The 13,743-nt window shown below is 42.5% G+C and overlaps 1 protein-coding gene across 1 annotated transcript in view; it reads right to left on the bottom strand.

The window, feature by feature from the left end:
- The window catches only part of LOC115088251 (E3 ubiquitin-protein ligase RNF19A-like), a 122,008-nt gene that overhangs the window by 77,825 nt on the left and 30,440 nt on the right, over positions 1-13,743 (bottom strand). The window contains exon 2 of the mRNA XM_029596346.1: positions 4,758-5,597. Coding sequence (XP_029452206.1) covers positions 4,758-5,233 — 476 coding nt within the window. The 5' untranslated portion in view covers positions 5,234-5,597. The remainder of the gene's footprint in view (positions 1-4,757; positions 5,598-13,743) is intronic.

The raw sequence follows: 13,743 nt of genomic DNA on the forward strand, positions 1-13,743 counted from the left end.
CGAGCCTATGTTGCATAGGCTGCCGGTGCGCGCAAAGCCCCGGGACGCGCGTAAGCCCTGGGGCTTTGTCAGGGGTGTGCTGGGGGGCGTGTCGTGGTGGTGCGTCATTGGCATTCTGGGGGCGGGGCCACGGGCCTCCGGACCGGAACATGGCGCGCTGGCAGCCGGCCCGGCGCACGCAAGTTACGCCTGCCTCGGCGCAGCCTTGCGCGCGCAGACCCCGGATTTTTGTTTGTGCCGGTCGCGCGAACAAAAGTATGCGCGGGCGTAGTTTTTTAAAATCTGCCCCATAGAGCATTAGCCTCCTCCCCCCAAGATATAACAGCCTGAGAAAGTATTGCCTTGTACAACTTTACAGAAAAAGACTGAATAATGAATAAAGCCAGATCACTTGGAGCAATTTATTGGGAAGGATCCGAAATAGAAATATTTATTTAACGATAGATCAATAATTACATTGCAAAAGAGGAGGGCGTATGAAAGAAATAACCGAGATCTTGAAAAAAAGAAAGTATTAGCTATGGATGGACATGCTTGTTTTGGGTTACTTTTTACTGTAAGCTTCATGAATTACAGGATGAAATCAAAGGCTGAGAGATGGCAGGCACTGAAAAAGGCAGGAATCTCCAGGCAGAAAACACAGTCGTGGCAGAAGTAACTCTGGGAGGGGAAATTCAGCACCAGCAGCGAGTCCCCACAGGAGGAAAGAGACTCGGACCAAACTCTATGATTCCTGAGTCCAATAATTCAAAAAAAAGGAGACCGAGGTAGAACTCCAGGAGGCTAAAAGAAAGATACGCCTGGAGAGAAAGATTGGAATTCAGAATTTAAGGAAGGAGCAGGTCATTAAGTTGAAGACAAACTGATTGCGCTATGCACAGAGCTGTTCAAAAGTCAGAAAGATCCTTTCTGGAAAATGACATGGGAATTATTTGCAGGAGTTTCTATGCTGAGACAAGAGAAGAGCCAAATGAATAGCTAAGGAGACCCGCAACATAGCGAGACTAAGTGCAAGGATTCCTATTACCTGTGTTCTGCTTTCTTTCATAGTGAAATTAGCTTGAACACTAGGGATGTGAATCGTTTTTTGACGATTTAAAATATCGTCCGATATATTTTAAATCGTCAAAAAATCGGTAGGGCCACGATACAATACCAATTCCCCCGATTTATCGTTAAAAAATCGTAAATCGGGGGAAGGGGGAGGGCAGGAAAACCGGCACACTAAAACCCCCTAAAACCCACCCCCGACCCTTTAAATTAAATCCCCCACCCTCCCGAACCCCCCCCCCAATGCTTTAAATTACCTGGGGATCCGGCGGTGGTCCAGAATGGCGGCGGTCCAGAACGGCCCCCTCAATAGAATCGTGTTGTCTTCAGCCGGCGCCATTTTTCAAAATGGCCGCCGCAAAAGTGCAGGAGGTCGTTCAGCGGCAGTCCGGAACCCCCGCTGAACGACCTCCTGCAGTCGATCTCCTGCCGGCGCCATTTTCCGTACGAAAACGATTCGCGGCAAGAAATCGCTCCCGGAACCCCGCTGGACTCCCAGGAAACTTTTGGCCAGCTTGGGGGGGCCTCCTGACCCCCACAAGACTTGCCAAAAGTCCAGCGGGGGTCCGGAACGACCTCCTCCGTCGAATCGTTTTTGTCTATGGCCGCCGCCATTTTGCGGCGGCCATTTTGAAAAATGGCGCCGGCTGAAGACAACACGATTCTATTGAGGGGACCGTTCCGGACCGCCGCCGTTCTGGACCACCGCCGGATCCCCAGGTAATTTAAAGCATTTGGGGGGGGGTTCGGGAGGGTGGGGGATTTAATTTAAAGGGTCGGGGTGGGTTTTAGGGGGGTTTAGTGTGCCGGCTCACGATTTTAACGATTTTTCACGATAGTTTACACACCCAAACGGCAACAATACGATTCCCTCCCCCTCCCAGCCGAAATCGATCGTTAAGACGATCGAGGACACGATTAACATCTCTATTGAACACCATGGACTTGCGGAGATTTTAATACAAGAACTGAGAATAAAAGTTAATGGAGATACGCAGATAAAAAAAAAGGAACAACTCCCTTTCTTTTGTTTTTCCTTTTCTTCCTCTCTGTGATCCATGTTTCTTCTTTCCTATTCCATTAAGTAAGAGGTGGATGTGGACGAGACAGGAAGAGGTCCATATTCAACCGTGGTTCAGCTAGCAAACCCCTAGATTCACTAAGCTGCAATGTTTTATCGCAGAAGGGGGGGGTCCCACCATCGCGGGGAGGTGTCGCCGGGATAGCAGGACCTCTCTCCCTCCCTGAAAAAGCATTGCGGTTGGATGGTGCGTTCTTTTGTGTCACGGTCAAACACCGCAGCGAGCGGCCCTTTCACGCAATGGCGGCGCCAACCTCATGGGACCACCATCGCCTTAAAGGGCCACTGGCCCAAAAAATAAAAGATGTGGCAAATGGGGAGGTTGAGCAGGGTCAGTGCTGACCTCCGTTTCAACCTGGGGCCATCGGTTGATGCGGCCCCAACTCCCCTAAAATTAAAAAAAAATATAAAACTTTAGGTACATGGTGATGGCCTTCCCCCAAAGTCCATCATCAAACCCCCCCTTCTTCCCATATACTTCATGAAGACCCCCTCCCCCGGTTCATCTTGAAGTCTCCCAGTCCATTAAATAAACTTGAGGCTCCAGCCCCCCCTTCCCCCTCTTCCCACTCTTCTCCCCCCAACAGCAAACATCATGCCCCCCCAACCCCCCCAAACCTGTCAAGGGATCCCACGGCTGGGGCAAGGTCAGGTTGGTGCCTTTTGAAAAATGGCACCGACTGGGCCACGTGCAAGGGTGCACCCGGCTCCTATGTTTATGATTCATTGCACTGCAAATTGATTCAATGGAGTCAGGCTTCTTAACAATGGACAGGGATTGTATCCTATCTGCCAGATGTTGGTTAACACTCAGTAAAGAAGCATAGAGTAACATTTAAGCAACTACTAAATGAGAGGGGCATGATAGATTTTTGGAGGTATTGATATCCCTTAGAACAAAATTGCTACATGTAGGGCTCAATTTTCAAATACATTTACATGCTTAAAATTGGGTTTTACACATGTAAATGCAATTTGCCCGTGTAAGTGGGCTTTTGAAAATTGCTACAATATATGCCATTGAATTATCCAGAGAATGTACTCAAGTAAGTGCACTATACTCGAGTAAGTGGGCTTTTGAAAATTGCTATGAAAGTATGTTACATTTACATGTGTAACTCCTTTGAAAATTACCCCAGTATTATTCGATGTCACATAACTCCAATTCTCGCTTTGACTTATATTCATTGATAAGGTATCGGTAAAAAAGATGAGAAATGTGAGAGAGGCCGAGATTGAAACAATCACTGGGTCTGATCTCTCCCTGTGCTAGGTGTAACTTCGAAATCTTAAGCAATTGGCAAGGGTGGTTGGGTGGAATATTGCAGATTGAATGATAGTCAATCAGAGAACTTCCAAAAAGAAATATAAGAATACTTTGAAATTAATGGCACAAGAGAAACCTCTCAGCACACTATTTAGCATGGTTTTAAAATTGTCTTAAGGGGAAGATGCATATCTTGGGCAGTGAGAAAAACTGAAAAAGAACAGAAGAGAACCGGAATTGCTTAACAACAGATTAAGAGATTTGAAAAACCAGCATGAGAAGACAGAATTGAAAATGACATTAAGAGTAATAGAAAAGACAAGGGGGAAAATCTATCTATACAAGGAGGTGATATTAATTTTCAAATGCAGAAGGCTAAGTAAATATATTTTGAGAAAGGGTCAAAGGCAAGCAAATTATTATCACAAAAGATAAAGAGAGAATAAATGAGAGGTTTATTTTTTAATTAAAGATAAACGAGGATACTTATTATTGGATAGTGACATAATCACCTAAGATCTGATACTTTTGTTAAAGAATTATACTCATGGATAAAAAAAGTAGATGAAATGGACACGTTGAATATCTCAAACCAGCCACACTTATTAAATTTAATTTGTATGAACAAGCAAGATGGGATAAAGAAATAACAGAAAAAGAAGTTCTAGAGACCATAAACAATGCGAAGATAGATAAATCCCCAGTATTGGATGGATTTACTGCCAAATTCTATAAAACCTAGAAAGAAAAATTGGCAAACCCCATGACTAGATTGTTTAATGCCTCATTAGATGATCTTGAGACACAATAGGGTAAATAAAATGTATGACCATGAATATCTGAACAAATCGGACTGGACTCCACGAAAATAATGTAAACCCCCCCCCAAGATTCTGGTCTGAGGTTCCATCACATTTGCAAATGTCTGCGTAGACCAGAGTGTTTTTCTCCATTTTAATCCTCACGTTTGCAATGAGTGGCAGTCTTTGTGTAATTTGGTAATTGTGTAATTTTGTTCATCCTTAATTTACATATCATAAAGAGAAGGAACTGGCCCAATACTTAAATCAAAGACCATATTTCCCATCCTGGTCCTGAGGCCTCACCAAATGGGGCTGGTTTTCAGGTTCTGTGGAATGAGTGTGCATGAGCTCTGTTTGCATACATTGGGTCCCTAATGTATGCAAATATATATTATACATATTCATAGCCTAAAAACCTCAACCTGTTAGGTGAGGCTCCAGGATGAGGTTGAGGAACACCAATCTAAGAACCAGAAAAAAGACTGTAACCTCTTAGAGGCAATAGAACATGGAAGGCTGTCTCCGTAGAGTAATATTAATAATTAAGCATTGCTACCTGCAGTCTGGGGCTGGACACCAGCGGCTGTCTGGGTCGGACACCAGCAACCGACGTAATAAGTATTCTTCATACTTCTCCAGCAGTGCCGTGTCCATGAGCAGATGGTGGATGTCTGAGGGCTGGACAAGCTCTGGGCACTGAGGGCAAGCGATCTGAACTCGGCTTTCCGTAATTTCAATCTGCAGATACTGATGCAGGCAGTCCAGGCAACTAAGGTGGGGGCAGCAGGAGAGTGGAGGAAAGCACTTGACTGGCTGGGGGAGCAGGCACAAGGGGCACTCTAAGAGGGTGTCGCTTGGCATTGGAGAGGAGGCAGTGGTGCCCTCGCTGGGTGTGAGAGTCAGCTGGATCTCTTCTTGGCTCTTTGTTGCTGTCTTCTCCTCTCCCAACATAACTGGCTCCCCCTTACCCTTGGGCTTTTGTCCGAAGAAGCTAAGGATATTGAGCTGAGTGGACTGCTTGGGCCTCTTCATATTGGGCTGGGAGAGCCGAGTAAAACAGAATCTCCTACAGACTCATGCCATTTGCAAGCTCTTTTGTGATTTATTGCAGGGAGGCTTATTGGCTGTAGGAGTTCCTCAAGGCAAAGTGTCAGAGCACGTCCTCTACATTCCATGCCAGGTTCCAAGGGAATCCTATTTGAGTGCCACCTCTGGTATTCCCAGAATGACCTTCAGCGTCATCATCTTCCTCTGCTCCATCTCCACTTCTGAATGCGGTTGATGAAGGCAGAGAAAACTTCCTTGATACTGTTTCCCAGAGTTGCGAAGCCCGTAGCTAGCTGCTCATGGAATATGTTTTGTGCTCAGCATTTCTCTTTCACTCTCTGCAATGAACCTTGAAAATAATGAGAGCAGGATGAGATGCAAACAGAGATCAACAAAATTAGCATTCAGATTTTATTGCCTACCTTCCTGAGAAATTCAGCAGAGGGAAAAAGTTAGGACATACCATTCTTTTTCTTTTTTTTTGTAATAAATGGTTTTTATTTTAATTATTAAACAGGTTTTAAAACTCAACATATGAATTGTTGGAACATGCAGAATATATCATGACTTATCATTACTTAACATAACAAAAATATAGATATAAAAAACCCCCCAAAAACTGCATACCCATAGATAGTTACATTCATCTGTTGTACAAAACTAGAAATAACTGGATGTGCACCAAATGATCTCTGTTGTTTAAGTCATTTATACCAGTGGTCCCCATCCACTACCTCCCTCCCCCCCACCCACCCCCCATAGCCTTCTTTAGGACATACCATTCTGATATCTTCAGACCCCAGTTCATATCCTTCCTCTGATCACTGCCTATGGGACCTCATATATTGTTCAGATTAAAAGTTCTTTGAAACAGTAATTATGATTTATCTAATGCACCAATCCATATATTGACAGAGAATTGTAAATAATAAATATAGATACATAGTGGTTCCCCCGTTAAGGGTTTTATTCTTATTGCTCATGAGTGAGGTCGGTAAGGGCAAGTGTTACTTTATCTAATGGCGTTGTTTCTACCATACATTAAGTCATTTTATTTAAAAGGTTAAATTAACTTGCCACGTGACTGTTTCAGGCTGCCCTTGTTTCACTATAACTGCTGTTGCTTCTGCAGTGCCACTAGGACTAGGTCTGTGCCATCCTTCCCATCCAACAGGGCAGGGATGAGGTATTCATTCCATCAATGCTTTCCAATTCCAGATCCAAGCTAAAAGGTCTACAAACACCAAAATCCCTGAAAGATCCCTGATAGATTATGTAATGGCAGTGCCAATAAAAACTAGATGACATTGAACTCACACACAAACACACACACACACACACATATATATATATATATATATGTTATAAATACTGCAATGCTCTTACTACTTAAGATTTATTTATTTATTTAGCATATTTATAAATTGCCTCCCTGGCTTTCAAAAAGTTGCTGTACAACATTAAAAAATGCTACACATGGGGCATATTTAAAATAAAACAAACAACTAAAATCATTGGAGATCCTATTCAAAACCATTTAACAGATAATTTTTATTTATTTATTTTATTTATTTATTGGGTCTTATATACCATCACTTGGGTTCCATCACAATGGTTCACAGCAATAAATACATTAAAAACAATAAAACAATCAAATAAAATACATATAAAACTTTAAAAATTGCAACCAGTAGCAACATTTCATAATCCTAAAATACATCAAAAACTCCTGTTCACTTCTCCTCCTTTCTCCTGAAATAAGCCACTGTATAACTCTAAAATACCTAAAACAATAAAATGGGAGTGTTAATACATAAAACAGTAAAATAACACAGAAGTTATCTGGCTGAATGAAGATTTGGTCACTTATCTGACTAAATTCTAGCTGGATTATAAATTAGCTGGCTAGAATTTAAGTGGATAAGTTAGGGGCGTTCTGGGAGCTAACTTTAGTTGGCCCATAGACATGTCCTAAAATCAGCCAGATAAACTTATCTGGCTAACTTTAAGATAGCCGGGTATATTCCACGATGCCGCTCAATATTCCCTCCCACCCTCCCACCCTACCCCTCTACCCACCCACCCCTGGCCTTAGATTCTAATATAGACTGATTAAATTAGCATTAGCAACAAGATAAATTAGTAAATTGTTACCATCTAAGAATCACCAACCCAAAACTTTACCAATATGAGAACTATCCTTTGCAACTGTTGTGGAGCCTTTATTCTGAGGGAAAACATCTGGAAACGTAGAACTTGCCCAATCTGTGCACAACTCTCTTCTATGAAAAAGGAGCTGACTGAGGTTAAAGCTCAATTAGCTTTAATTACAAAAAATACACCCACATTGCATTACTCAGAAAATAATTCCCCAATACCAAAGAATAACCAGGAGTCAAGAAAAAGAAATACAGTAGGCTCAGGTAGGATTACACATGTGTCCCATAGTCACCCATTCGTGACAGATTTGCAGCCAACAAGTATACCCCCCCACTCAAGCAGGTCATTAAGTAAATCATTAAAAACCAGGATTACAGTGGGCTCTGGTAGAATTGGACCAGTTACTAGGAGACACACACAGTATCAAATGCAACAAGAACAAAAAGCCTTCCCTATATTAAAAACTGAAGTCCTAGAGAAAAACATTGAAGTGTTACCAGAAAAGAGAGAAAACCAATGCATGCAGAATTTCAAGATACATAACCAAAAGAAAAAGCAAATTGAGATGGATAACTCTGGCATCAGTGGCACAACTGCAAAAGGAAAGAGTGAAGTGAATAACAAATCTCAACTAAAGTCTCATAAGGAGTACAGGAAAAGCAATAATCTTAAAGAGAGTACCTGGAAAGCTATGACCACAAATGCTCATAGTTTGGGAAATAAAATACCAGATCTGCAGGCCCTAATGATAGAGGCAGAAGTGGACATTGTTGCTATCACAGAGACATGGTTCACAGAATCTCATGATTGGGATACGGCAATACCAGGCTATAACTTGTTAAGGAAGGACAGAGTGGATAGAAAAGGGGGAGGTGTGGCTCTTTATGTCAGAAACAATATCCAAGCATCTGAGCTACAAGGAAGTTGGGGCAAGGAAGAAGCACTATGGGTAGACCTAAAAACAGATGATGGAGCATCAATTTATATTGGAGTGGTTTACAGGCCCCCGAACCAAAAGGAAGAGCTGGACAGAGACCTGGTTGAAGACATCCATAAGATAGGTAAGAAGGGAGAAGTGGTGATCGTGGGTGACTTTAATATGCCAGATGTAGACTGGAAAATCCCATCTGCAGAATCTAAAAATAGTAGAGCAATAGTGGATGCCATGCAAGTAGCTTTGTTCAAACAAATGGTATTAGAACCCACGAGAGAAGGAAATATACTCGACTTAGTGCTCACTAATGCAGATAATGTCTCTGATGTCGAGGTGGGCACCCACCTCAGCACCAGTGATCATCAAACAATATGGTTTAATATCACTAAAAGAATAGGGAAAAGAACCACAAAGACCCGAGTTTTACAATTCAAAAACACAGACTTTGAGGAAATGGGGAAGTACCTAGAGGAAGAACTAAATGGATGGGAGAATGAGAGAGATGTGGATCAGCAGTGGATCAATCTAAAAGGAGCAATCACCAAGGCAACTACTCTTTATGTTAGAAATGTAAAGAAAAGCAAAAGGAAAATGAAACCTATCTGGTTCTCAAACGAGGTGGCTGACAAAATTAAAGCTAAAAGAACAGCATTCAAAAAATATAAAAGATCCCAAAGGGAGGAGCACAAAGAAGAATATTTGATTCAACTGAGGGAGACGAAGAAATTAATCAAGTTGGCAAAAAGTCAAGCGGAAGAGAGGATTGCCAAGGAGATAAAAAATGGTGACAAAACATTTTTCAGATACATCAGCGAAAGGAGAAAAGTCCATAGTGGTATAGTGAAATTGAAAGGTGGAAATGATCAATGTGTGGAGAGAGACGAAGAAATGGCAGAAATATTAAATGAATACTTCAGCTCTGTATTCACTAAAGAAGACCCTGGAGAAGGACCATTTCTACACAAGAAGCTGGAGGGTAGTGGAATAGATGAAAATCATTTTACAGTAGAAAATGTATGGGAAGAGCTAAAGAATCTGAAAGTGGACAAAGCCATGGGGCCTGATGGGATTCATCCAAGGATTCTGAGGGAGCTCAGAGATGTGCTGGCGGGTCCGCTGTGTGACCTGTTCAATAGATCCCTAGAAACGGGAGTGGTGCCGAGTGATTGGAGAAGAGCGGTGGTGGTCCCGCTTCACAAGAGTGGGAACAGAGAAGAGGCTGGTAACTACAGACTGGTTAGCCTCACTTCGGTGGTGGGAAAAGTAATGGAGTCACTGTTGAAAGAGAGAATAGTGAAATATCTACAGTCCGGAGAATTGATGGACCAGAGGCAGCATGGATTCACCAGGGGAAGATCCTGTCAGACAAATCTGATTGACTTTTTCGACTGGGTAACCAAGGAATTGGATCAAGGAAGAGCGCTAGATGTCATCTACTTGGATTTCAGCAAAGCTTTTGATACGGTTCCGCACAGGAGACTGGTGAATAAAACAAAAAGCTTGGGAGTGAGTGCCGAAGTGGTGACCTGGATTGCAAACTGGTTGACGGACAGAAGACAATGCGTGATGGTAAATGGAACTTTCTCTGAAGAGAGAGGGGTTTTAAGTGGTGTACCGCAAGGATCGGTGTTGGGACCGGTCCTGTTCAATATCTTTGTGAGCGACATTGCGGACGGGATAGAAGGTAAGGTTTGTCTTTTTGCGGACGACACTAAGATCTGCAACAGAGTGGACACGCCGGAAGGAGTGGAGAGAATGAGACGGGATTTAAGGAAGCTGGAAGAGTGGTCGAAGATATGGCAGCTGAAATTCAATGCCAAGAAGTGCAAAGTCATGCATTTGGGGAGTGGAAATCCGAATGAACTGTATTCGATGGGGGGGGGAAAGGCTGATGTGCACGGAGCAGGAGAGAGACCTTGGGGTGATAGTGTCTAATGATATGAAGTCGGCGAAACAATGCGACAAGGCGATTGCAAAAGCCAGAAGAATGCTGGGATGCATAGAGAGAGGAATATCGAGTAAGAAAAGGGAAGTGATAATCCCCTTGTACAGGTCCTTGGTGAGGCCTCACCTGGAGTACTGTGTTCAGTTCTGGAGACCGTATCTACAAAGAGACAAGGACAAGTTGGAGGCGGTACAGAGAAGGGCGACCAGGAAGGTGGAGGGTCTTCATCGGTTGACATACGAGGAGAGATTGAAGAATCTAAATATGTACACCCTGGAGGAAAGGAGGAGCAGGGGTGATATGATTCAAACTTTCAGATACTTGAAAAACTTTAACGATCCAAAGACAATGACAAACCTTTTCCAACAGAAAAAAATCAGCAGAACCAGAGGTCACGAGCTGAGGCTCCAAGGAGGAAGACTAAGAACCAATGTCAGGAAGAATTTCTTCACGGAGAGAGTGGTGGATGCCTGGAATGCCCTTCCGGAGGAAGTGGTGAAGTCCAAAACTGTGAAGCACTTCAAAGGGGCATGGGATAAATATTGTGGATCCATCAGGTCCAGAGGACGCATATAAAGAGCAGGTAGTAAAATACTGCACGGAGCGGCAGTAGCCACAGAGGCATTCACGGAGCGGGATGCCAGTGGCCAGTGGTAGGTGTCCACCTTCATGGAGCGGAAGGATGTAGGGCTGTCATCTCCCAATTAAATAAAAAACAAAAACAAAAAACAAAACAGGGATGGGATCCATCAGGTCTAGAGGACACATATAAAGAGCAGGTAGTAAAATACTGCACGGAGCGGCAGTAGCCACAGAGGCATTCACGGAGCGGGATGCCAGTGGCCAGTGGTAGGTGTCCATATAAAGAGCAGGTAGTAAAATACTGCACAGAGCGGCAGTAGCCACAGAGGCATTCACGGAGCGGGATGCCAGTGGCCAGTGGTAGGTGTCCACCTTCACGGAGCGGAAGGATGGAGGGCTGTCATCTCCCAATTAAATAAATAATAAAAAAACCCAGGGATGGGATCCATCAGTTCTAGAGGACGCATATAAAGAGCAGGTAGTAAAACACTGCATGGAGCGGCAGTAGCCACAGAGGCATTAACGGAGCGGGATGCCAGTGGCCGGTGGTAGGTGTCCACCTTCACAGAGTAGAAGGATGAAGGGCATCCATCTCCCAATTAAAAAAAGAAAAGAAAAAAAGAAAAAAAAACAGGGATGGGTTCATGGGCTTATAGGTATTACCAATTATTAGGCTTTTCAATATTTGATGATAGTTAATGTGACTTTCAAGGCATTCTTCACTTTCGGTGCATGTCCGGCATGACTCCTTGCTTCAATGACAGGGGAAAAGAAAAACTGATACTTCACACATTTCCAGCATTGCCCTCTGCTTCATGGCAGAGAGCTATGCTGCCGCTTACCCAACTAATCAAACTTAATATTTCACTTGGAAGCAGCTCCAGCACTGCTCTCTACATTAATGGTGGGGGTGAAAAGGGAATTAGAACATAAGGTTACTAAGAGCCAAGAGAAACAGTTAAGTATGAGAACAAATGTGTGAAGCTTGCTGGGCAGACTGGATGGACCGGTTGGTCTTCTTCTGCCGTCATTTCTATGTTTCTATGTTAATATGGACCTCTTAATCTCCAAATCTACAGCCTAAACCAAACTCCACTATAGTAAATCACAGCTTCTCTTCCTGTTTATTAGTGCACTTTCTTGAGCATTAGTTAGATGGTAACATGTGCATTCATATTGCTTGTAAGGAAGACTGAAATGTCTGGTCTTACCTGATGTTGCTATGTTTGTTGCTTCATTTTGCACAGAACCTAAGAAAGGGTTTTTCAGAGTCTGATCCCATAGAAGGACTCCAGAAGAATGCCACGGCTTATCCTTCCAATTTTAAAACTAAAACTTACCTCTCAAATGCAACCACCTGGCTAAATCGTTCACATAAAAGATATATTTTTGCATATGATTTTTTTTCACAGGAGAGAGAACACATCTGTTAGGCCCTTCAGTGAAGTAGGACAACATGCACACATAGCTCCAGTGGTCTTTCTCTTCCAACAACACAAAACAAACTGTGGTTGTGATTCCCCAATAAAATAGAGTTTTCACTAAAGAAAATGATAACAGTGCAATTACTTTCCTCTGCTCCTACTGGCATGGGGCAGGATGATATTCCATTTAACAAACAGGCAAATATTATTCAATCTCTCATACCACTTAAACACAGAAAAATAATAACTGCTCTCAGAAAAAATAAGGCCCATTGACATCAGAGATACATTGCTTACTATGTAAATTCCAGAGCCCTTTCCCCTTGCTTAAAGGCTACATTTGAAATCACTTTTCTTTCTCAAAGTCCACTCTTTGGTTCACGTTTGCTGGACACACAAAACCACTTCTCCTAAACTGACTGAAAACTCACCTAAACTTTGGAAAAGTGATAAAGGAGGGAAAAAACCTCAGGTTCTGCAATGCCGTTCAGATTGGCAAACGCACACATCAAGAAAAATTGTAATCATGTGACAGAAAAACGTAATTATTGTGCTTTTTAATTTTAATATTACTTTCCTTACATAATTTGCAATTATTTTTCAAACTGAAATAAAAGCAAAGATCTATTGCTGTCTCAAAATGTGATTCACCCTGAAAAGCCTCTTTTTTTTTTTTTTTTTCAAAAATAGTTTTTATTGGGAAGGCCAGAGTGGCTCACACTAAACATTGTACACTGTAAATGGTACATTTGGGACATAACATACAAAAACTCAATCATAATGCTGTAAATAACATCGCCGTTATGTCAACAAAGCGCATGTAACCAAGATGTAACATACCTCTAGGAACTAGGGCAGAGAAATGTTGAATCATCATTGTGACATGAAAAGACTGACAATAGAGTGCTGTCTCTTTAAAAGCTGGGGGGGGGGGAAAGGAGATTCAAAATTGGATTGTCTGAGCATGTGCAACAGATCACTGCTCAGCTTGAACAGAGTTCCTGCCCTGCTCTGAATTAATAAATATTATCTGTACTGATTAAGGTGAGCAGCCCTCTATAATTGTATTCATGTGTAATGTATTATGTTAGTTAGCATTGTTTTGAGATGTATTGAAGTTGTTTTTACTTTATCTAAAGAGATTTATAAAAATTGGATTGTCTGAGCATGTGCAAACAGATCACTGCTCAGCTTGAACAGAGTTCCTGCCCTGCTCTGAATTAATAAATATTATCTGTACTGATTAAGGTTCTCTTTTCTGGAACCCTGCTGTGGACGACTTGGGAGTAATTGAACTGTGCCCTGTCAGGATTTGAAGCTCTTCTTTTGGATAGAGGCTGCTGTATTGTGGATTTGGCAGTTGAAGCAAAGAGCAGTACTGACGCCCTCTTCAGCTCTAAATTCAAATGGACACACAGTAGGATACAATCTGGGACTTTGCTTGTTCAGA

This window comes from Rhinatrema bivittatum, chromosome 3 (genome assembly GCF_901001135.1).
Source record: "Rhinatrema bivittatum chromosome 3, aRhiBiv1.1, whole genome shotgun sequence".
NCBI lineage: Eukaryota > Metazoa > Chordata > Amphibia > Gymnophiona > Rhinatrematidae > Rhinatrema > Rhinatrema bivittatum.